Genomic DNA, 25,034 nt, shown 5'->3' with positions numbered 1-25,034 from the left:
CCCTGGTACCAAAAAAAAAAAAAAAGGACATTTTGGTTTTGTTTGTTTTTTTCCCCCAGTATGGGAGACTGAACCCAGGGCCGTTGGGCTGAGCTACATTCCCCAGCTCTTCTTAATTTTTTTTTAAAAAAATTTTGAGTCAGGGTCTGCTAAATTTCCCAGGCTGGGCTCAAACCTGTGATCCTTTTGTCTCAGCCTCTCAGAGTGCTGGGACGACAGACATGCACCACTATACCTGGCTTCAAAATCTACTCTAAATGCCAAAGCTCACCTATCAAGTCTTTATGAAAATTTGACTTAATTTTCAGAAAAACAAGCTCTATAAATATATGTCCTCAGCTTACTTAATACTGTCGTTAGCTGCATAGTGACTTCTCCATTGTTAAAAGACCCATACAATGATATCACCTAGTGATGTAACCATCTTCATTTGTGTAAGAACTGTACATACTCTGACATTTGCATGACACAAACATGATGCCCAGCGACACAGTTCTCAGAATTTATCTCTGTCATTGAACAACACACGATTTTCATTTAGCCCGTGACAATCACAAATACACATCAGGTGGATACATTTGTAACAAACGGCTGGCACTAGGTGACAATCTGCCTGGTGGAGCAGGGGCCTAGTGCTCAAGAGTTCAGCAGACATGGGCATCTGCTCACAGCTTTGGTGGGAGACAGCCTCACATATCCGTGAGTCCGGCTGTTGCTTGGGTGGGCATGGTCATGAGAGGCTCTGTCTACTGGCTGGCTTACACAGTTCCAAATGTTTTTAAAAATGAATGTACAACTGGGGATTTAGCTCAGTGGCACCTGCCTCGCAAGCACAAGGTCCTGAGTTTGATCCCCAGTACCAAAAACAAAAACAAACAAAAAAAAACACCCTTCAGTTAAAGGAAAGCTGACTAAAGCCAGGCATGGTGGCGCACGCCTGTAATCCCATCACTTGGGAGGCTGAGGCAGTAGGATTGCTGTGAGTTCGAGAGCAGCCTGGGCTACTTAGTGAGTTCCAGGTCAGTCTCAACTACATAGTGAGACCCTGTCTCAAAAAAACAACAAAAAAAAAGGAAAGCTGACTTAACTAAGGCCCGCCAGCCAGGTAGTGGTGCATTCAGGGTTGAACCCAGACCCCTGATTTCCAGCCCAGAGCCTTGCTCTGCCATCAGTAGTGGCTCTCAGAGAGTGTTAGGCATGTACGACTCAGGGCTGGGTATCCAGGACCATTTGCTGTCCTGCCCTTGAACGTGCAGATCCTAGGAAGGTGACGGTGCATGCTTGTCTGGTTTGTGTTTCTGCCCCATGCAGCAGGAGAGCATGCCTTTTGCTGTGGTGGGAAGTGACAAGGAATACCAGGTGAATGGCAAGAGGGTCCTCGGCAGAAAAACCCCCTGGGGGATCATCGAAGGTAATTCAGTGCACCTTCCGGGAGAACTGGCTGCTGATCAATTATCCAGCAAGCATTTATTTGGATTTATTTTTTGTTACAGGGGATCAAACTCGGGTCCTTGCGCTTGCGAGGCAGGCGGCAGAACCTCTGAGCTAAATCCCGACCCTCCAGCAAGCATTTATTAAGCATCGATAGCCACTGTCCTAGGATATGTGATACAAAATAAATGTCAGATTCTGTCCATGAGGAGCTTACCGTGGAGTTGAAAAGATACTTGCAGGCAGAAAGCAATAAGAAACCCATTTGCCCCTGACCAGGTGGCGCTGAGTTGTGTCAAAGGAGCTCAGAACTGGGAGAGAAGAGTGAGGGTTGGAAAACCAGATAAAGGTTTTCACATTAAGGGAGATGCGATCGGAAAAAGTGCCAGAGTGTGGTTTGCCTGTTGCCATTTCCATTTCATTATGAGGGGTGTGACGTTGTCCAGGTCTTGATGATTCTGAAAAACTTCAAAGAACCACTTCAGTAATCTCATTCAGCGTGAGGACCCCGGGGGGCAGCAGGGCAGCCGTTCCTTCCCTGGATTATAAACTGCTGAGACCTCCGGTTTTAGACGGGGTAGGGCCTTTGCCAGTGTGTGCTTTGCCACATGACTTTTCTTTAATGTGTCTGGTGCTGGGGCTCAAACCCAACATCTTGCACGTTCTAGGCAAGGACTCACATAACTTGTAAATGGATTTCAGACTTGGGTATTTTCATTCCCAAACCAAAGCTTGTTATCTTGAATTGCCTCTTGTTTTCCTGTGACTCATTGTAGGAATTTTTTTTTTTCTTTTTGGCTTGGCCTCCCACCCATTGCTGGAATTTTTAAAGTAGCATGTTCTTATCATTTACTTTGATGTATGAGGATATTGTACAGTCTCTGTGAGATCAGAAGCCTGCGTCGACACTGTCCTCCTGCTCTTACAATCTTTGGAAAGTGGTTTGTAAATACTGGGTGTTCCATTTATGGTTTTGATTTTGGGATTGAGGATTGAACCCAAGGCCTCATCATGCCAGGCAAGTGCTCCACCACTGAGCCACATGCTTAGCCCTCTCCATCTATGTGGAATTGGATTTAACATGCAAGATGTGACCTTTTAAAGATGCAGTTTTTATATTCTCTCCGTGTTACTTTCTTTCAATCAGATTATAAGTTCCTTACAGATAGGAGCTATACTTTAGGCTTTGGAAAGTTTCTTGGACTCCCTGTGATTTTCTCTTTTGTAAAATGGGAACCAATAACAATCTGTATTACCTATTATTCCTCAGAGTTTAGAACAGATTATGTCCATAGTAGCTGCTTAATATTTGTTCAGTTAATACAATCCAGTCAAGTAAGCAAGCCTCTGGAAAGGTTACAAAATGGCCTGTCTCATGCTGTCTTTAAGTGCTTCAGTGACCCAAACAGAAGTTTACTTCTTGGATTAATGAAATTACTACCCGTTTTCTTTTGTTCATAGTGGAAAATCTCAACCACTGTGAGTTTGCCCTACTTCGAGACTTTGTTATCAGGTAAGATGTCCCTCTTCCCTCTGCCTGGGTGGCAGATTTTAATTTCTGGGGTCCGGGGCCATCTATTCAGATTCCCGAGTGTCTGGGTCTTTGACTGAACTTTTTGCCCCAGTTCTAGCTCCTGTCTCAAAGCAGGCGGGCCTGTAGAAGTCAGTGAGCCCTGTCCGTGAAGTGATGTTTTGGCCTCTGAGGTGGCTCACTTCTTCCTCTTCCTGCTCCTAATTTCATCCTTCTCTCTTCTCACCCCCTGTCCTGCAGGACCCACCTCCAGGACCTCAAGGAAGTGACACACAACATCCACTATGAGACTTACAGGGCCAAGCGGCTCAATGACAATGGAGGCCTCCCTCCGGTGAGCGTGGACACAGAGGAAAGTCACGACAGTAACCCATGATGAGCCTTTTCTGTGTCATCACACATACCCTGCTCTCCACACACACGTCCCAGATACCACCTCCAGCCACCTTCTTCCAGCCCTGTCCCACGGGCCTGTCCAGTGTTGTGGAACATCTTGTCTACATTGTGTGAGTGTGTGTGCATATGGGGTGTGTGTGCACGTGTGTAAGTGCCTGTGCGTGAGTGCATGGGGTGAGGTATTTTCATTGCTCTCCCTGGAAAGCCCCTTGTAAGTCTGGTTCCTCCATGATTGTCCACTCTTCGTCTCTCTTCCTGTGTCCTAGAACAAAGCCGAGCACTTCACTCATGAAGTCTGGGGAGGTTTGATTGAAAAATGATGGGAGTAGGTGACTCTTTCCTACCTCTCATCCCAACCACAGACTGGGGCTGCGTATTCTCCACGGACAGGGGGTTAAGTTAGACCAGTGTTGGGGCAGGAGCTCGGGATACCTCCCTGTAAGTTGGGACCCTGGGCTAAGGCTAGGACTTCCGGGGGAAGGAAAAAGGAGGGTTTCTAGGGGCTCAGAGATGCGTGTCTCAGCTGGGTTCCTACAGAAAGAATCAGTGCCTGGGCCAGGGATGTAGCTCAGTGGTTCCACGCCTGCCTCAGCACCTGCCTCACAAGCGCAAGGACCTGAGGTCGATCCCCGGTACAAAAAAAAAAGGAATCAGTGCCTGAAAGTGGGGCTCCACCCTGTGGTCGAGGTCCCTGTCCACAAGCTACCACTTGTCACTGTTCAGACCGCGCTGCTTTCCACGCTCACCCTACCTCTGTTCCCTGGCCACTTTCCCGCTTTCAGTTCTTTTCCCTCTCCCTCTGTCCCTCATATATTCTTTTTTTCCCTCCCTCTTGTCCATTTCTGACATCTGTCACATCCTTGTAGGTGAATCCTTTTAGCTCGATTTCTACTTTCAGAATTTATGGCCAGTCTACTTCCAAAAAATGACTAGACTACCCTAAATTTACAACAAAAAGCCTGGGACAGTACAGGCTGAGATCACAAGAGAAATCGGTACCATCGAGAATAGGACAGATAGTTTCAGTAGCTGGGGGCTGAAATTGGCCCTGAACCCATGGGCAGCCAAAAGCAAAGGAGCCACGGTGAGTCCTGCAGTTCCCAGGGCCCGCACATGTGCCAGTCCAGCCAGACAGCCTTCTGGGTAGAGGGAGGGTGCATACTAGAAGGGCTAATTTTGAAGAAGTATCAGAAACAATGGACTGTGTTTCTTTCTCAGAGGTTTGGCTTCAGAGACAAATCTTAGATCACAGCTCCCTCTTCTCAGACGTCTCTGTTCAGCTGGCTTCTCTGAGGCTCCTTTGGCCTCATCCATACCAAACACCTTCTTCTCTTCTCCTCTGATCACTTTTCTGCTCAAGCGAATTCCATTTATGCCTGTCCTCCTCTGCTTTCACCCTCCTCTTGATTCATGTAGTAGACATTCCCAGTGATACCACAATCATACAGTTAGCCTTTTCTTGCCTTTCCTGTAAGTCCTGTATTAATGTATATATTTCCTTTGTTTATTGCACAAGTATTCTTTCTCCTTTAATCTGTAGTAGTATTGCTGAAATTTGGGCCTGGGGAGTCAATGTAGCCTTAGGCAAGAGAAAACACCCTATAATACTGTTTATACCCCGCCTCGTGTCCCAACTCCTGGTCCAACCTAGGTGTTGAACTGGTCCCCTCTGAATATCAGCATTTATAATTCCAGTCCTTAATCATTCAGGTACTAGGAAAAAACATTCAAGACCCAAGATTGAAGGGACCAGGAGAAAGAGGAGGGGTGATCAGGTCACCAGTGTCCCCAATCTTGCAGTCTCAGTCTTTCCTGAAGGCTGATTCACCAATGGGCCCCTTATCCTCCCTTGCCCGCAAACTTACCCCAGGGTAGGCACCTGTTGGTCCAGAACGGTAGCAGTGTTATAGCACAGAGCTTGCTACATCTCGGCTGGACTGGGCACCCAGTACCCAGCCAGGGAAGACCAAGGGGTGGGGGTGGTGGGTTTGGAGAGGCTGAGCAGGGGAAGGTTGCTTGGCACCCCGAGACCATGGTCTCAGCCTCCCCGGAGAAGCTGTGTTTATGTGACTTCTGCCAGCTGCTGGTCTGTGCACCCTCACCCATCCTCAACCCCCTGCAGGGAGAAGGCCTCTTGGGCACTGTCCTTCCACCCGGGCCAGCCACCCCCTGCCCCTCTGCTGAATGAAGGCCATTTCAAGCTGCTTCTCCCTTCATTCCTCTCAGCTGTTGTTGCTGCAGGGCTGAGCCCCCCTTAAGGCTGTGCTTGTCACCCACCCACCCTCTGCAGGTGGGAGGGGCCGGCTGGCACCTTAGGACAGTTGCTGCCTCCTTTTAGCCAGACTGCTCCTCCCCTCCCTGCGGAACAGAGTTCTCGCCTGCCAGCACTGCCCTGCTCCACCGTCTGTGCCAGCCAGTCCCAGCCCATCTGTACGGAGAAAGAACTTGCTGAGGGCTGGTTCCGCCCGTACCAGCTACTTGTAACCATCTCCAGGGGAAATGACATTGTTCCCCACCCATTCATCTGCACGAGCTACTCCTGGCTTCCTTAAAGTGGCAAGAAGAGCAACTTTTCTGCTTGTCAGAGTCACTGAGGTCAGCCGTGTGAGCCCCAGTGGGGGACACAGGTGTTCATTGTTTAAAGGTATTTAAAAAGGTTGGTCACTACAGATGCAGGGAAGTAAGGGCTAGGGTCGTTTTTTAAAATAATCACCCCAGGTGGGCTGGGGATTTAGCTCGGTAGCACTGTGCCTGCCTCACAAGTATAAGGTCCTGAGTTTGATCTCCAGTATAAAAAAACAACAAAAAACCCCCAGATAGCTGGTACATACCTGCCCCACACGTAATGCGGCCACTTAGCCAGAGTGGTTTTCCCAAGGCTAGATTACTGGAGTTGACTTCCTCCTCACCCTCCAAATAAGAAAATGAACTAAACACACACACACAATACCTCAGAAACTCCCATGCTATACACCGTAGGAAGAAGAACAGCACCTTCCTGTTCACTTAGCAAGAAGAGGGATCTTTTCCCAGCTACCCCCACTACCCTGATTTCCTGTCCCTCACCCTGTTAATGTGAGTAATGAATTAGTCTGGCCACAGGTGGACACTGCAGGATAAAGGAAAATACCCAACGGAGGGCAAAGCCCCCATCAGATGCATGAATGTTTGTGAGTGTTGGTTGCCACTGCCCCACACACTGTGTCTTTATAGAACTCCCCCTTTGCCCACCCTACCCTCATCTCCACCTGGACACAACTTGCTCAAAGGCTGGTGACTTGTGGGCCACTCATCTGTAACCAAGACCGGATGGAACAAGAGGCCCAAGCCTAGGGGATGCAAGAACAACCCATTTCTTAAATGTTACCAATCCCAGCCAACCTTTTTGGTGATATTCTGGTTAAATTTCCTGATTGAAAATAAGCCAACAGACACTCAACCTGGTTGTGTAAATGTTGCTAGACTTTATGTGTTGTATAACTAAACATTGCTGTTTGAACAATAATTGCCTGTCCTGTGTCTTACTTGGACTCTTTTTTGTTTTGAGACAGGGTCTCACTATGTAGTTGAGACTGACCTGGAACTCACTGTGTAGCCCAGACTGGTCTCAAATTCACAGAGATCCTCCTGCCTCAGCCTCCTGAGTCCTGGGATTACAGGCGTGTGCCAACCACGCCCAGGTGGACTCTTGCTCTCTGAGTCAGCCATTATGTCATCACACCTATGTGTGGAGGGTGAGCCAGAGACCATCTTGGTAAGACTGAGGTCAGGCCCAGGTGTTTCCCAAATGAGTACAAGCCATTACACCTGACCTCATGGGTGCTGTGTATTGCCATCCTCGGTGAAAACGATGTGTATTTTTATTAACTTCCTAGCTTTCTCCTCCTAAGAGCAAAAGGACCAAGTCTAGGAAAGGACTGGGCTTCTTTTCCCTAAAAGCCTATTTTACAGTGAATACTTTAAGAATTTAAACTTTAGCTTGAACATAAACATCTTGAGATGTCCAGTCCCTTTTGTAGCCAGCAAACAACATGACTCTCACCAAATTATTTAATCTGAATGAGACAAATATATCCAGTTACGTGTTGTGGGGCTTCAGCTTTCTGTGCGGTGAGTGCAAAGTACATAATGAACGGAGGGAAGTGGTGGTGGTGGGGCAGAACTGGAAGAAGATGAATCAGGAGACTAAGGAAGCATTCAAGTAAAATGAGAGTGGCAACATGACACTGAGAAGAGAGTTGAGTGACAGCAGTTAGGTGGCCATCAAGTACCACAGCTAAAAGGAACCTGAGAGCCCATAGTCCAGTGCCGCTGTACAGATATGAAACCAAAGTCCAGGGAATACAATCCTCTTGCCCAAGGTTGCATTGTGTTACTATGACAGGACAGAGACGATACTGTTCCCACGGTGTTTTGTTTGTTCTTGCATTTAATATAAAGTTCTGGAATAAAGACGTTGAAATCAGTGGAGTGTCGGTTTGGCACTTTATTCCTCAATGGCACATTAATAATGCACTTTATACATAACAGCATCTTGCACTCGCTGAAATAGAGTAATCAAGGAGATGTTAGCCCTTTATTTGAAGACCTCTGTGCTATCTGTAAAGCGTTGGAGGAAACGAATATGTACAACATCCTGGTCCTCAAAGCAACTCCGGTACCAGGCGCCCCTCCAGAGCCTCACGATCATTTCCGGAGGGGCAGGGCAGGTGTGACGGATGTCACACAAAGGCTCTCTCTCTCTCTCTCTCTCTCTCTCACTTTGGAACTGTCCCTGACTCACGGCTGAACCTCCGCTTCCCTGCTTTTCCTGGATGCTATCACACAAGACAGGCTGCTCTGGTTCCAGGCCTTCTCTGACGGGAGAAAGCTTTGTGGGCCTGAACAGAGACAAATTGTCCTGGACAAAAATAAAAAGGAACTTTTCTGGTCCTTCTCCAAAATGTAGCACCTTTTTGCTCGGGTCGGGGGTGGTGCTGGGTAATCCTGGCAGAGGTTCTGGGGATGCTACTTTTAACTTCCATTCCTGGCAGGATCAACTCAAGTTGATACCGGGGGAAGGGTCAGCCACTCCGGGGACCAACGTGGAGGACCCTGTCCTATCCTTCAATTCCTTGGCTCTCCGGGGCAGGGCCAACGCCTTGGACCCACCCTCTTTCCCATCAGGGGTGAGTCTCACCTTGGCTCCGCCTGTTCCTGTGTAGTCCTCACGTGACCAGACGCCTTGCCCATTCACTGCCCGCCTTTGTGCCATAATCCCCGCCCTCCCCTAGCGGTCCCGCCTAGCGGCGTGGCAGATGCCCCGCCCGTTCCCGCGGACGGGCTGGTGGGAAGAGCCTCATAGCAAGATGGCAGTGAATCAGAGCCACACCGAGAACCGCAGGGGGGCTGCCATCTCTTATGGTGAAAGGTGCCTGAGGGGACCCCCGGGCTACTGTCCCAGAGGAAGGAGAACAGGGGAGGGAGAGGAATGGGGCGGCCCTGCTGGCTTGCAGGCTTTCAGCCAATCAGGGGCTTTCCCGCCTTTTAGCTCTGCCCCTGATGTTTAAGGACAAGGCTTTCACTGGTGTTGGGAACTTGGGGATTTGAGGTCGCGGGTGGGAGCACGCGGCCACGAATGCACGTGAAGGGTGTGTGGAGGATACCATCATATCGCCTGGAAGGCACAGATGCCCCAGAAAATAGGCTGGAACCCAGTGGCCATTGGGTGTGGCTGTCCCTTCGGGTTTCAGTGCCACAGTGCATGTGACTCTGCAGGGTGAGGCAGCACAGAGGACCTTGGGTGAGCCCCTCCCAGGCTCCCCAGAATAGGTCCTGCTGTGTTGACCCAAAAGAGGCCTCAGGAAGTGGGGTGTGGATCATTCTAGAAAGATCCAGAACGATCACAGTCTTCTTCTGGGACAAGAGAGAAGGGCTTGACGTTCCTAAAAACATACCTTTATTCCATAGCTGCCTCCAGATGTCTTGCAGCGAACCTGCTGCATCAGATGCCCCCGCAACCACTCTTGGGGGTGGTGTTTGCTTTGGTTGTAGCAGCCTTTGGTGGTGGAACTAATTTTGCACTCTGGGATGATGACGGGCCATGAAGAAGAGCCAGGAGTTGCCATTTCTGGTGGCCTGCTGGTTGCTCCTGGTTCTAGGTGGCAAGGAGGGCAACGAGCACTAAAAGAGTTGGTAGCCACTGGCATTCAAAGCCCAGGGCTGGGGCTGGGGATTTAGTTCTGCCGCCTTCCTGAAAAGTGCAGGGTCCAGAGTTTGATCCCCGTACCAAAAAAAAAGAAAAAAGAAAAAAAAGGCCCAGGGCTATTAATATTAGGAGCTACACTTTGCCAATTCATGACTTCTGTACAAATCAAATAAGAATCCTCAGCTAATTCATAACACCCTGTCTGTGGGTATGGGGAACCCCCTTTAGAGGGTCCTGAAAAAGAGGGCAGACAACCATGATGGTTGTCAGTAGGCTCAAGAACCAGCCCACATTTGACTTCCATCCTACATGCATCTAAGAACTAAGAACTAGCTGGCCCTTGGACTTTTTCCTTCTCATTCAAACCAGAGACGGGTGACTGCTTGTTATTGAAAAACAAACAAACAAACAAAGAACAGGACTGAAAGAAGAGATGTCAGGAAGAATGATGCCGTGTGGTTGCAGCCAAAGCTTCTCAGCTGGGAGGAGCTTATCTTGAGGCAAAATTGAATACCTAAACCCTGGGCTCTACTCCTTTCTCCCACACTCCCTACCTGCTTTTCACAGTATTTCTCCATCTCCCAGCATGCAGTTCTGAATTATACTCCTCTCTACACTGATTGGCTCTCATTTTTCTTTTTTCCCACTGTCATAGACCCCCAAAGGCCTCCTGTGTTCGGAAGTGGGGTTTTTGGAAGTGATTGAATCATGGGGGTGATGTAGCTGACTTGCTGGTAGGAAGGGGGTCTGGTCAGAAGAGTCCCTCCCTCCCCGGGTCCTCCCTTCTCTCTCGGCTTCCTGGCTGCCACGGTGTGAACAGATTTAAGCATGAACCAAAACAAACCTCTCCTCCTTTAAGCTGCAGGTGTCAGGTACTGTGTATCAGCAATGAGAAAGTGACCAAGACACCCACCTAAGCCGTGAGCACTTGGGTGCCACACCAAGGCCAGTTTAATGCATTTTGTCAGGGAGATCCGAGAAGACACCACCATGTGCCGATATCCACGTTCTCTTTCCTATGTTTCCTTCCCCGGAACGTTTTCTGGACGGTGTCGTACCAGCTGTGGAGTCAAACATCCCCACTTGCTCCTGAAGTGCCTTCGCTGCTTTGTGTGGTTTCACAGGAGGAGATGACCAGTTGCCACACTGACCGTGATGACCCCGAGCCCTCTAATCTGGGTGTCACGAAGCCATGGCAAATCTGGTGCTTGTGGGTCTTCTTACTTGGACCACGTGTGTGTCCCTCTGCTTTGCTGTTTGTGTGTTAGAGGCAGGGGATGAAGTGTGTTTTAAAAAATGAGGGATAATAAGAAATATTGAGTTATCTTTACGGAGTCCTTTCTGTGCTCTTGGATACTTAATAGCATTCACTGTGCAGTTAAAAATGTCCTAAAAGGTTTACAGCTAAAACTGCTCTGTCTGTAATGAGGATTGGTGCTATTTTCCTTGTTTCACAAGCAGGGAACCTGAAACAGAAAGAATGTGCTCAAAATTGTATGTTCTGTGCGTGCAGAGGAGCTTGGTTTGCGTTTGAACTTAAATACTATGTATTCATTCCGTCATCCCAGCTGCCCCTTGAAGAATAAAAGGGCCATTTATTTCTCTGCTTTCTTCTCACCAAAGAAGGCCCTTGGTGAAGATAACACAAGTGCTTTGGCTTCCAGGATAGAAACTAAGGAAACAGCTTGGGCAGGAGATTGGTTCTATTTTGACTTCTTCCTTCAATACACAATGCACACTTGAGACATTTATCAGAATTTGACTGTGTTTTGTACAGAAATTTTCTGATCCTAGATGAGAAGCCATGAATGTGTGGGCTGGGCTGTGCTATAAAGAGGGGGGAAATTGAGTTTTATTTTATCCATTGTTTAATACCTGTGCAGAAATAGCACACGTGTTATTACAGAAAGATTAGGAAAAGTTATGAGCCCCAATTCCAATATCCAGTAATTTTCACATCTTGGTATGAATTCTTTTTTACGCTTTTCCCTGTGAAAATACCCCCTCCACACACAACTGCTTTGTAACTTGTTTTCCTAATTTACCAGTATATCCAGAATGCTTTCCAGTGCCAATACCTGAATCATTGATTTCAGTAGTTGGTATTTCAGTATGTGCAAACCTTTACTCAGCCCTCAGTCTGAGATATTCTGGATTTTTTTTGGTCATTACCAAGAATCTATGACTAATTGTTGAATATATTTGTATCAATATCCATGAGAATTGTTGATCTGTACTGTTTTTCCCTTTGTCCTGTCTTTATCTGGCTTTGGTATCAGGATAATGCTGGCCTGACAGAGTACGTTTGGAAGTGTTCCCTCCTCTTCAATTTTGGGGAAGAATTTTAGGAAGATTAGTGTTAATTCTCCTTTAAATATTTAGTAGAATTATCTAGTGAAGCCACCTGGTCTGGGCTTCTCTTGTCAGGAGGTTTTGATTACTGATTTAATTTCTTGTTATTACTCTACATTTTTTTGAAATGTATTCGTTCTAGGTTATCCAACTTGTTGGCATGTAATTGTTCATATTCTCATAATTCTTTGTGTCTCTGTGGCATCAGTTTTAATGATTTCTCTTTCATTTCTAACATTAGCTGAGTATTACCTCTTTTTTTTTTAACAAGCTTGTCATTTAATAAGATGGACTTCATTTTCTTTTTTTTCTCTCATTGAGTTTATTGGTACATTTTAGGTATACAGTACAGTTACTTACATTCATCATTGGGATCTTGTACCTTTATATGACAGGTCTTGGTTCTCGTTTGTTTCCCTCGTAGGACTGACTTCATTTTCACCACACAGTGTTATACATGGTCATCTCTTGAAACAGATTTCTTTTTTAAAGATCTTAGTTTAAAATGTCAGCGATACTGTGGGTTTTGTAGAAAACAAAGGACAGCAAGTTTGTCCCTCTGTTTTGACCCATAATCCTCAACTTCACTGGAGAATAAGGAGAATATAGGCCAACAAAAGCATAATCAGTCACATGTATGAACAGTATTGTTTCTATAATTTGAAGGTCTCTGAGTGGACAGGTTCTGGCCCCGTCCAACTGTCAAAGGATTACTTAATGAATAGAATGTATGGCAGTTGTACAAAATGATATGAACTTTAATCATGATACCTTAAAGAGCGCTATATTAATTACTATTCAAAAATCAGAAACCTGGTTTTGAATCCCCAAGGAGGTGGTATGTATCCTCAGCTACGCCGCTCTGCCCCGAGGTGGGTGTCAGTACATACTCCAACAGAAACTGGCTTCAGTAAAAAGTCACAAACATTTAAGAGAATAGCTTTAATCATAATTTTAAGTGTACTATAAAGAAGGGGAAAGTGTCCTTTAATGAAATATATAGCATAACCAGGGACCCTGGCAAGGTTGAGGATCTCTCTGACCTTTGACAGCTGTAAAAACGTTTTGCACACAGCAAGACCACAAGCAGAAAAAGCAATCCCTCGGAAAGCAAATTCTAAAATGTTCACAGTGGTTTGTATCAATGGGAGATGCATTTTATGACAATAACAAGTACAGATTCAGAGCACCTTAGGGCTCTCTTTATAGTCTAAAGAAAATGAGCATTTACATTATTCATGGGTTGTGCTGAATTTAAAAAAGATCACTTGTATACTTTCCCCTCAGACAAGCTAAGCTGTCCTGGGGTGTACAGCTTTAACACCATCGTTAAAGTCATTTGCAAAAAGAACAGGGAATTAAAAAACAAAAATGGAACACTTTTCCTTGAGAGTTGCATATCTTTCATTTGCTGTTATAACCAGCAAATGCCATTCATCAAATCAAAAACAGAAGGAGGGGCTCCCTAAACCCAGATCTATCTGAGCAAACTGTCCAGTACACAGTACAGTTTTAAAACGAAGGTTACGTACTTAGTGTTACAAGTCCCGACTAGGCAGTGTTGAAATGACATCTTTGCTTGCTTTGAGTTCAATCTGAAAGGAGCACATGAATGGCTCATCCGTTTTCATCATGGCCCCTGCATTGCCAAACTCTCCACAATAGTTGGATGCAGAAAGCAGGGTGACCAACTGCCTCTTTGCAAAAAAATTCATGTCCATTTCAATCACTAAATGGCCTCTACTTCTAAGATCCAGATCATCCCTATGGAGAAGTTTTGCAACCACTTCAGCACTCTTCTGTCATTTTTAACCCTGCCTATGATGTCTTTATCTGGGTCAGACCCCAAAAGCTCTCAAAGAATTTGCTAATTTTCCTCATGACTTTTTTGACCACTTGGTTATTTAAGAGTGCGTTGTTAACTTCCACATGTTGGTGGCGTTGTTTTCTTTGGATTTTTTGTTTTTGTTGTTGCTATTGTTTGAGACAGAGTCTTGCTCTGTGGATCAGGCTGGCCTTGAACTCTGGCAATCCTCCTGCCTCAGCCTCCCAAGTGCTGAGATTATAGGTGTGTGCCATCATCCCTGGCTTCTTTGGATTCTTGATTTCTAATTTCATTTCATTATGATCAGAAAAGACATTTTATATGATTTTGATCTTCTTGAATTTGTTAAGAATTCTTAACTAATCTCACTAGTATACAGAAAATGTGTGGCCCTGTTGTGGTCCATCCTGGTGAGTGTTGCCTTTGTCCTTGAGAAGAGTGTACATCCTGGTAGAGCTGGGTGGAGTGCTCTGGCTCTGTTGGTCAGGGCTGGTTGATTGATGGTGTTCAAAACTTCTATTTCCTTAGTAATCTCTGTCCACTAATGGAACAGGGGCATTGCAGTCTGTTGCCGTTATTGTTAAATTACTTTCCCCTTTAATTCTGTTAGATTTTTCTTTATATATTCTGGGGGCTCTTTTGTTTATAGGGGCATTCATACTTTTAATTGTGTTTCCTTTTCGGTGGATGCTCCTTTTATAATCCTCTGTGCCTCTTGTAACAATGTTTGTCTTAAAGTCGTTTTGTCTGATATTAATACAGCAACTCTAGTTCTTTTTTGATCTTTTTCTATCCTCTCAGTCTATTTATGTCTTTGGATCTAATGGGCCTGTGGTAGACAGTGTATGGTGGAATCATGCTTGTTAGCAAATATATAATATTCATATTCTACTGATTGCTGCCTTTTAATTGGAGAGTTTAATGTCTGCTTTTAATTTATTTTTTTTGTTTTTGTGGTACTGGGAATTGAACTCAGGGCCTTGTGCTTGCAAGGCAGGTGGTGGAACCACTGAGCTAAATCCCTGGCCCACTGCATTTAATAAGGAAGAACTTAACTTCTGCAATTTTGCTATTTGTTTTCTATATCTTTTTTTTTTTTGTTCAACTCCTCCACGACTGCCTTCTTTCATTTTTGTTTTTGTTTTTTGGTTTTTTGAGACAGGGTCTTACTATGTATTTGAGACTGGCCTGGAACTCACTATGTAGCCCAGGCTGGTGTTAAACTGACAGCGATCTTCCTGCCTCAGCCTCCCGAGTGCTGGGATTACAGGCGTGAGCCACCACACCCGGCTTCTTCTTTCATGTTTAATAGATGAGTACCACTTTGATTCCTTTGTATCTCTGTTTATATTTTAGTTATTTTCTTTGTAGCTAATGCCTTAATTTATAGCAATGTACTTCAAGTTAATAGCAACACAGCTTCAATAGTATGCAGAAACTTTGGTCCTATATAGCACCCCCCCTCCCTTTTGTTGCTGTTACAAATTCCTTCTTTTCAAAACATTTTTTTTTATTTCGATGGTCTGGGAATTGAATTGAACTGAGGGCATTCACAATGAGCTGCATCCCCATCTCTTTTTTAGTTTCTTTTGAGACAGGATCTTGCTAAATTGCCAAGTTGCCCAGGCTGGACTTGAACTTGCAACCCTCCTGCCTCAGCCTCCTGGAGTGCCGGGATCGTAGGGGTGCCCCACCATATTCAAATACAATTTGCATCTTTATACGGTGTGGGCAAATCACTATAGATGTATAATTATCCTTTCTGCTCCCTCCACCGCTTGGTACTTATACTGTGAATGCAGATGTCTGTAGTTAAAGCTGCTTCCCAGCTGAGGAGTGCGGGATGCCACAAAGCTCACTTACTGAGATTCAGATTTCCTCCCTCGTATAAACACTTCCTTAGTTGCTACAAACTTTTTCTATTTTGTCTTATTTTTCACTTTTGTTGAGCTTTGGAAGTAAAATGATATCCCACCTTTAGCCTAGTTGGATACCACAAGATTAAACATGTTTTGGACTTACTGTCATTGCCACCACCTCCTGAATCTGTGGTAGCTTTTCCAGTCCTGTTTCCTATTTCCTGCTTTTCACCCTTTCTTCAGTTCCCTTTGTCTTTGCATTATACAAATCAGCTAAGGATTTCCATTCCATTCCATTCTGCTATAGAGCACTCAGCATAGCTGTGGATTTTCTGTACAACCACAAAAACTCCTTATGTACAAAAATGCAAACAAAATCAACAAATTCAACTTGAAGTTTAGATGGTTTATCTTTTTTTGCTTTATAGGGATAGTTTGTCGCTACAGCACTGTTCTCTCCAGGTCCCTCCTTCCCAAAATTCATTTGCATTTGAAGTGTTTCCTAACTTTGTTTCACCCAGGGTTTGGTTATAGTAGATAAGCCCCATGTAGAAATCATCACTATCCTGAAGACCTCTTTTTTGGGTGGGTTGATCAGTGCTTATGTATTTGATGGCATGTTAGCTTTCCATCGCTGTGACATAAATACCTGAAAAAAAAAAAAGAATGATTTGTTCTGGCTCATGGTTTCCGAGGATTCAGTCCCCAGTCCGCTGGCTCCATTGCTTTTGGACTGGGGTGAGGTAGAGTATCACGGCAGATGGGTTTGGTGGAGGAGAGCTGTTTGCCTCATGGCAGCTGGGAAGCAAAGAGAGAAAAAACAGAGTGGAGGGGGCCAGGGACAAAATATGAGCCCCGAGGTTGTGCCCCCGTGATCACTGCCTTCAACTGGGGCCCACCTCCTATTCCCATCACCTCCCAGCAACCCCATCGAATTGAGATTTTATTGCTGGTTAATCCACTGGTGGATTAGAGACCTCATGGTCCAATCACCTTCCAAAGTCTCACCTGTAAACACATGAGATTTGGAGGATGCCCTAACTCTGAACTGTAACAAATGTCAATTCGCGTTTGTTAATAGGTATCGACTATTTGAAACACAGTGGTCAGTTGCTATTTATTAATTTTTCTGTTTCTATTGAGACTGAAAAGATTCTGCTTCAAACTGCTGCTTGTGTATGTATTGAGGAGATGCTTAGGATGGTTTTAGAGGCTCAGGGGCACGGCCCTGGCATCAGCTGCAACTTCTTGTGGTGGATGGCGTGGTAGGAGCGAGTGCCGGAGCCTGTAAGCCTCGGGCTGGATTCTAGGGCCCTGAAAAAAGTGATTCTTGCATTTTTTGGCCAGTTTATTCATTGCTTTGTAGCTGGACATTTGGAGTTCCCTATTCCATTTTTTTCCCTGATAGCCTATACTTTCACAGACATTAAAAAAAAATCTTCCCCCTTTGATCTGCACGCTACCGCTCTCATTTCAGTTACCTGAGGTCGGGACTATTTTAAGAATTCTTAAATCAGTCCTTCGGACACACCACCACCACCTCAGCCCCGTGACTTCCACTCTGAGAAACACACAGCCCACACGCAGTTCCCTCTTGCCTGGCGAATGGTGTCTCCCAGCTCTAGTCCCAGCATGGCTTCCCCATTTTTTTATTATCCTTCCTAACCTCCCCTCCGTACTATGTTCCAGGGAAGCCACAGTGCTGGGATGTTTTTCTCCAAAGTGTGTAACCTGCTCCCCGTCTGCTCCTGCGCCTCCAGTAGTGCTGTTCCTTTCCGTCTGAATCATTTCCTGTCTGCACCTCTGCCTACCAAAACTACCCGTCTCTCGGGAGTCAGCTCGGATTGTAGCCTGTCCATGATTTTGTTCCTGATTGCTTCAACAAAAGCTAGTCTCTTCTCCCTCAGTCATTGTGACATTTTTGTGCTGTTTGCGTGATGTATGTCACCTGTGGCCTGCGTTGTGACGCCCTGTGTTCTTGTTTTCCTTCATTCATGCATTCTTTCAATAAATATTTATTTAGTAACGCTTAGTCTTCGGAGGGCTGCTGTAGTAAAGAAAGCAGTCATTGTCCCTAGTAATCACTAGGGAAGACATTGAGCAAGTAAACGATATAAAATAGTTATTAAGAAAGCAAAAAACCTTGGTACGATTCTATGAGTGAGCAAAGAATGAGTTCACGTTTTCCAGGTAAAGAGTGAAGGGAGAATTCCATAGGCCTCAGGAGCGACAGAAGGTGCTGAGACAGTCTGCGTGTCTTACCGTCTTTACCAGGGACACACATTTCCGTTAGTCCTGTTCTTTATTCTTCTTGCACAAGAAGATTAGGAATAGGGGTAGAGTTGACAAGAAAGTGAATCCCCAGGTAAGGAGGGAGAAGAATGAATTGTCAGAGAATAAGCTCACTTGAATCCCTTTTTATTTCATTAAAATAATAGCTGTTGGGCTGGGGATTTAGCTCGGTGGTTCTGGCAACTGCCTCGGAAGCGTAAGAACTTGAGTTCGATCCCCTGTACCAAAAAATAAAAATAAAAATAAAAATAAAAGCTGTTGCTAGTTGCATGCCTGTAATCCTAGCCAGTGGGGAGTCTGAGGCAGGGGGATCTCAAGTTCGAGGTCAGCCTGGGTAACTCAGACTTTGTTTCAGAATAAACAAAAGGCTGGGGATGTAGGTCAGTGAGGGGGCATCTGCCTAACATGCGGGAGGTCTTGGGGTTCAGTCCTCAGTACAGGAAAAAGAAGCAGGTTCGGCAGTTACATTTACAATGGAGTTTTTGCCCTGGACTAGAAACTGCTAAGAGCTTTATGTGCGCCACTTTATTTAAATGCTGTGTTCTGTGTGCCCTTCCTCTGCCAGTCTCTTGAAGCAGTGTTCGGATGTGGAGCTCTCCTTCCCACGGCAACCAGAGGGCTCCAACCTCTTCGGTGGCACAAAGAGGGGAACACTGTTTCTCACTCCATACCGGGTAATTCCCCCTGATCCTCTCACCCACCGGGTCGCTCTGCATCTGTTGTCCTTAACACTCAAGAGCAGTTAAGCACCAACTTTCAAAACAGTTTAAAACATTTGCACTTTGAGATTTTTTCCATGTTGAAGGGGGACGGGAGGAAAAGGGTGCTGTTTCTCAGCAGCCTTGACCTTGCTTTAGAAGTCTGAATCCCTGGACAAACTCTGTATTCCTTTTCACAAGTTTCCTTCTCCACTTAGGTGATTTTCGTGACCTCGCATTCCGTCAACGACCCCATGTTGTCTTTCACGATGCCGTTTAATCTGGTGAAGAACTGCACTGTTGAACAGCCGGTCTTCGGGGCAAATTACATCACGGGCACCATTGAGGCAGCTCCGGATGGTGAGAGCTTCCCCTCGGGAGCGGCCCCTGTTCCCTCCACGACTCGTGTTGGATCCAAACCGTTTTGAGCAGCTCTGCCCTCAGCTCTGGCACTGTCCTATTGCCAGCTGTGGTCTGTGAGTGAGTTTGTGTTGTTTCTCCCCTCAGGTGGCTGGGAAGGACAGGCGACTTTTAAATTAGTCTTCAGGAAAGGAGGTGCCATCTACTTTGCCCAGTTGATGATGGAAGCCGCCTCTGCCGGTGAGCGATGCTGACAGACAAACGAAGCAGCTTGGGGTTCTGAGGGGACTGACAGGGGACCGTGACTCCGCGGAGGTCTGCTGGCTTCTGGTCGGGCACTTCGCTTGGGTATTTGGCAGGCAGCTCCCGAGCCACCCAGTGTGTGCCGGCCCCACATAGATTATTGAGCCTCTCCCTGTCCTAAAGGAGCCTGCGGTGAAGAGGGAGCTTCCAGTCGTCCCTAAACGACTAATCAAACCTGCAGAAAGTGCTGGTCCTGTGGCTCCATCGAGGGGCCTTGCTAGCGTCAGGGAGCCCGGCTGTCTTCACTCTTCTGCTGGCAGAGCTTCTGGCCTCTCCGCGCTGGTCCCTTGTACTTCTCTCAGTTTTAGTCTTTGTCTTCCATGAGAGGGAGAAGATGCACTTACCACGCTCCATGTTGGTCTAATGGATGGGCCAGAGAACCCTCCTTTTTTGTGTGAGACAGGTTCTCGCTCTGTAGTTCAGCCTGGCCTTGAACAACTCATGGCGATCTCTTGGCCCAGCCTCCCGAGTGCTGGGTTACAAGTGTGTGCCGTCACGTCAGGCGAGAGAACTCTTTCCAATGTCGACTACAAGTAATCCTTTTCTGATGTCTTCTTGTTTGATCCAGCTTCACTGCGTGCCCTTTGCACTCTTACGCACTGGACTCCTTTGTGCCTTATTCTCTCTCGCTTCTGACCCACCGTGTCATTTACTCTGTCTGGAGCCCTTTCTCCTCTGTGGCCATTCACTCTCTACTCCAAGCCAGGTGAGAAAAACACAGCCTGGTGGAGACTGAGGCGCGAGTGCACACCCTGGTGTGGACTGCAGTCGAGGCACGGGTGCGATACGGGGGCCGTGAAGGAGGGTGTGAAGTTTCTAGCTTAGAACGCAGAATAGATCCTGATGCCATAAACCACGGTGAAGAACACGAGTTAGTCTATGTTGGAAGTGAGTTCACTTTTAGAACATAGTACTGGTGAATCTTGGTGCATGTTTACCATATGCTAGGCGGTATCCCAGGCCCTTTATATAGGTCAATTTATTTAATCCTCACAAAAAACTTATGATGTAATATTATGTAATATTATGATGTGATATTATCTCCGCTTTATAGCTGAGGAAACTGAGTGACTGAAGATTATATAATTTTCCAAGACTAGCTACATGGTAAACAGTGAAGATAAACCTATTCTCTCTTTTTAAATTTTTTATTTTGAAAAGATAAATCAGAGCTATAGAAAAGTTGGAAGAATATAAGAATGAACCCTTCATCTAGCGTCACTCATTATTAACGTTTTTCATGTTTGCTTTTGTTTTTGTTGAATTATTTGGATTAAGTCACAAGGATCATTTTATTTCTAAATATTCAATTGTGATCTTCTAAAAACAAGGTCATTCTTTCATTTAACTTCAGTGTACTTACCAAATTCAGAGAATTTAGCATTAATACAGTATTATTACTTAATATATAGTTTATATTAGCATTCAAATGTTTATCACATTCAGAAAGTTTAGCATTGACAGGAAGGCTGAGGAGTCCAGAAGCTGTGCTCAGCTCACTGCTGTCAGTGGCAGTTAACACTCTGTTGGTTATTCAGTCCACAGCTTCTGTATATCTGACTTAAAAGAACTGAGAGTTCCCATGTTGCCAAATTTGTCTTCTCAGCTGCCCGGGGATCTCCACTTGGAACAGATTACTGGTTCGGCCCGTTAAGAATTTATGTCGTTACCGGACAGGGAGGTGTGTGCCCTCCGGAGGCACCCTGTCGAGGTAAGGTATGGTAGGAATGGAAAAGTATAGCACTGCTCAAACCTCCCTTCACTGCAGCCTGGCCTCAGCTGCACTGCAGGAGAAGCAGCGGAGGTTCAGGGTTTGGAGAGTGCTTAAGCCCGTGGTCCTGTTTCCAGATCCGGTGAACCCCGGTGTCTAGTCAGCAAATGACTGGACTTCCGTCTCAGCGCAGAGCGTTCCTGAGCAGCTCCTGCTAGTGAGGAGGTCACTTTATGCTTAGAGCCTGAGCCTTATACTTGCGCTCTGTTTTCCCCCTCTCCTCATCCCACACGAGCAGAGCCGTTGTGATGCTGCCATGCCCTTCAGGCCCGCCAGGTTCCCCGGCCATGGGCTTCTGCCCTGTGACCTTTAACACTTGCCCTTGTCCACTGTCAACGTCAGGATTCTGGGTGACAAATCAGCTGTGGTCTGCTCCCTACTGGTGGGGTGAAAAGGGTCTGCCACAAGATTCGAACAGGCGGGCCCTCGTGTGGGTTCCCTTTGGAGTGTGCTGTGCAGGTGCACGGGCTCTCAATTTAATTTATAACCAGAGGCTGTTTATTTATAACCCTAATAGTTATCGTGGCTTCCAGAGATTGTTAGAGCACAATATTCATAATCTAGAAGTAAGTATCGTTGGAGTTTGAAAAAAATTTATTGTGGTAAAAGTCACAACATTTTTTACTTTAAAAATTTTTTCACTAGTGTATGTTTGCAGTACATAATGATTACATTCATCATGGGGAGTTAGAGCATGTATATGATATTTCTTTTCTTTTCTTTTTTTTTTTTGGTACCAGGAATCAAACTCAGGCCCTTGTGCTTGCGAAGCAGGTGGTGGAACCACTGAGCCAAATCTCCAGCCCTATATGGCATTTCTTAAAACTTTTTTATGACCCCCTTAACCACCCCTCATTCTCCTTTTCCTCCATCTTTCTGCTTCTTTTCCATTTGCAAAAGATCTATCGATCTGTTTCCTATCGTCATCTGTCTTTTAGTTTGCTAAAATACTTTAGATTTCTCATATAAGAGAAGCCATAAGAGAGTTAAGCTTGGATTCACATAATATTGTCACCCTGAACTTAAGCAGGGAATACATCTTAATTTGTCACCATTAATTATGCTGTTAGCTGTAGTCTTTCGGTAGATAGTTTTAAAAATCAAGTTGGGGAAGTTTACCTTTATTCCAGAATTTCCATGAGATGTTCATTCTTTAAAAATCAAAATTAGGACCTGGATTTGGCCAAGTGCTTTTGCTGTCTCTTGATTTGGTCATACGATTTTTCTTCTTAAGCCTGATGATGTGATGAATTAGGGTTATTCTCAAATGTTGAACCAGATTTGTACATTTGGAATAAATCATGCCTGGCCATTGTGTACAATTTTTTAGGCATATTTGGATCTAATTTACTAATAATATTGTTTTGAGGATATTTGCAATTATTTTCATGAAAGATATGTATTGGTGTAGTTTTCTTTCCTTATGATATCTTTATCTGTATTTTTGATCTTAGACAATGAGTTCGGAAATGTTCCCTGTATTCTGGAAGAGAGTGTAGAGAATTTGTGTAATTTCTTTCTTACCCACCTAAGCCTGGTGCTTTGCTTTTAGAAAGTTATAAAATTGATTACATCTATTTAATAAATGTGAGGTTGTTATCTATATCTGCTTCTCTTACCGTGAGTTTTGGTAATTTGCATATTTCAAGGAGTTTGGTCCATTTAATCTAAGTTATCAAATTTGTTGATATAACATTGTTCAAGATATTACTTTATTACCCATGAATGAGGCTGCTCCCTATTTTGTTTCTGATATTAGTAGTTTGGGCCACCTGTAGTCTCAGGAACTTGGGAGGTCGAAGTAGGAGGACTACTGGAGTCCAGGAGTTCAAGGCCAGCCTGAGCAACAAACCAAGACTGTCTCAAAAAAAAAAATCTCACTCTCCCCTTCCCTCTTTCCCCTCTGCTCCCCTTCTCTTCTCTGTTGATTATCCCTCCCTTACCCACTTTTTGTTAGCCTAGGTATGGGTTTACCTGTTTTATTGACTTTTTTCAAAGAAATGGCTTTTGAATTTGTTGATTTTCTCTATTGATCTCGTTTTCAATTTTTTTGATTTCAACTTTAAATTTACTTTTTTATTTTGCCTGCTTTAGGCAGTAAACTAATTATATAAAGAAATTTCTTGTAATAATAAGAGCAAAAAATTAGGTAAAAAATTATATGGTCAACCAGGTGTAGCGGCACACACCTATCATCCTAGCATTCTGGGAGGCTGAGGCAGGAAGATCACAAGTTCCAGCCAGACTGGGAAACTTAGCAAAACCCTGTAACAAATAAAGAAAAGGGTTGGGGATATATTTCAATGGGAAGGCCCAGAGTTCTATCCCCAGTATCAAAACCACCACCACCACAACAAAAGTCAATTTGATCATGATTGTGTGAAAGTTATTCAGAGTGTCTACAAAAAATATATCAAAATATTGGAGCATTTGTCTTTGGTGATGGAATTATAATTCCTTTTTATCTTTTCACCTTTTTCCATTTTCCAGATATTTCTCATTGAGCATATGTTACTTTATTCATTATCAAACAAACTGTACGAAGTAAAATATGTACAGATAGGGTTTTTTCATGTTCATTTGAAATTCTGCACAACACATAATGAGAAAGCCTTCTGGTGGGTGACTACAAGAAATGTTTTAGTACAACTCTGACTGAATTCTCTCGTGTTATTTGACTTTAGCATTATTTTATGTTTTTCTTTATCACTTATTCCTTGTCCGCAGAGTAACTGAATTTTTCTACCTTTTCTTTGGCACTCCCAGCTATTGCCTATGGAGTCCCACCTCCAGGATACGGAGCGCCCCCTGCGGGATACAGCGCTCCACCTGCTGGACTTGAAGCGTCACCTGCGGGCTACGGAGCCCCGCCTCTCGGCTACGGGGCTCCGCCTCCAGGCTACGGAGTTCCACCCGGGGGCTATGGTGTCCGGCCTCCCGGCTACGGGGCTCCGCCTCCAGGCTACGGAGTTCCACCCGGGGGATATAGTGTCCCGCCTCCCGGATACGGAGCTCCAGCCGGAGGCTATGGAGCCCCGCCTCCAAGATACGAAACCCCGCCTCCGGGATACGGAGGTCAACCCGGAGGCTCCAAGTCCCCACCTCCCAGATACGAGGCCCCGCCTACTGGGCCTCGAGTCCCCATTTCCGGACGGGAAACCCCACCTTCCGGGTCCCGAGCTCCGCCGACGGCCTCGGGTATTGGGCGTCCTGACTCTGTGGCAGCCCAGAGTTCTGGATATGGGGTTTCTCCTTCCTCATCTTCTCAGGCCCATTCACCTCCTCCCAACATGTAAACCTTGAAGATTCACCAGGCAAAGTCGCACCCGAAAATTGAAGTGAAGCTAAGAAGACCTTAGGTATACGCCCGGCGCAGATAGTTGCCCCTCCCTGTGGAAGGGCGATCATGGCGGAAGCGCTAAGCTTTATTCCAGGCATAGAGTTTATTTTATTTTATTTTTTGGTTTTTTGAGACAGGCTCTCACTAAGTAGTTGAGGCTGACCAGGAACTCACTATGTAGCCCAGGCTGGTCTCGAACTCACAGCAATCCTCCTGCCTCAGGCTCCCCAGTGCTGGGACTAAAGGCGTGTGCCACACGCCCGGCTTCTAGGCATAGATTTTAAAAGCAGTTCTTTATTAGGTGGATTAAAGGAAGAGTAGCACTGTAGGACTAATTCCTCAGTGACTTGGTTGAAGCTTGGCCTGTTTTTTTTTTTTTTTTTTTTTTTGAGACGGCCTCACTATGTAGTTCAGACTGCTCTGGAACCCACTGTGTAGCCCTTGCTGGTCTCCAACTCTCAGTGATCCTCCTGCCTCAGCCTCCCGAGTGCTAGGATTATAGGCGTGTGCCACCGTGCCCGGCTTCTTGGCCTGTTTTTAAAAACACCTTGAATATAAGTTTGAAAAAAAGCCTTTGCTTTTCTCCTCATCTCTATCCAAGAAACATTTATTATGTTTTGTTTGCTACGGCCTAAGGTGTATACTAAAAGTACCACTTTGAACACAGTTCTTTTTCACAACCTTCTTTA

The 25,034-nt window shown here is 45.4% G+C and overlaps 2 protein-coding genes across 4 annotated transcripts in view; both read left to right on the top strand.

The window, feature by feature from the left end:
- Positions 1 to 6,459, top strand: part of Septin3 (septin 3) — a 24,596-nt gene extending 18,137 nt beyond the window's left edge. For 2 of the 3 annotated variants that reach the window (XM_033766197.1, XM_010634437.2), the window contains 3 exons: positions 1,312 to 1,411; positions 2,893 to 2,944; positions 3,203 to 6,459. In XM_033766197.1, coding sequence (XP_033622088.1) covers positions 1,312 to 1,411; positions 2,893 to 2,944; positions 3,203 to 3,338 — 288 coding nt within the window. In that variant the 3' untranslated portion in view covers positions 3,339 to 6,459. The remainder of the gene's footprint in view (positions 1 to 1,311; positions 1,412 to 2,892; positions 2,945 to 3,202) is intronic. The other variant, XM_019208993.2, reaches the window with a different exon arrangement.
- Positions 6,460 to 8,643: 2,184 nt separating this feature from the next.
- Wbp2nl (WBP2 N-terminal like) lies at positions 8,644 to 24,310 on the top strand. The gene is made up of 6 exons (XM_010634424.2): positions 8,644 to 8,768; positions 18,439 to 18,547; positions 18,790 to 18,931; positions 19,079 to 19,171; positions 20,841 to 20,945; positions 23,772 to 24,310. Exons 1-6 carry the CDS (start codon positions 8,656 to 8,658, stop codon positions 24,299 to 24,301), a joined length of 1,092 nt encoding a protein of 363 aa, XP_010632726.1. The 5' UTR covers positions 8,644 to 8,655; the 3' UTR covers positions 24,302 to 24,310.
- The last annotated feature ends 724 nt before the right edge of the window (positions 24,311 to 25,034 follow it).

Source organism: Fukomys damarensis, unplaced genomic scaffold (genome assembly GCF_012274545.1).
Source record: "Fukomys damarensis isolate Sample0158 unplaced genomic scaffold, DMR_v1.0_HiC HiC_scaffold_19, whole genome shotgun sequence".
NCBI lineage: Eukaryota > Metazoa > Chordata > Mammalia > Rodentia > Bathyergidae > Fukomys > Fukomys damarensis.
This window is presented reverse-complemented; position numbering and strand designations above follow the sequence as displayed.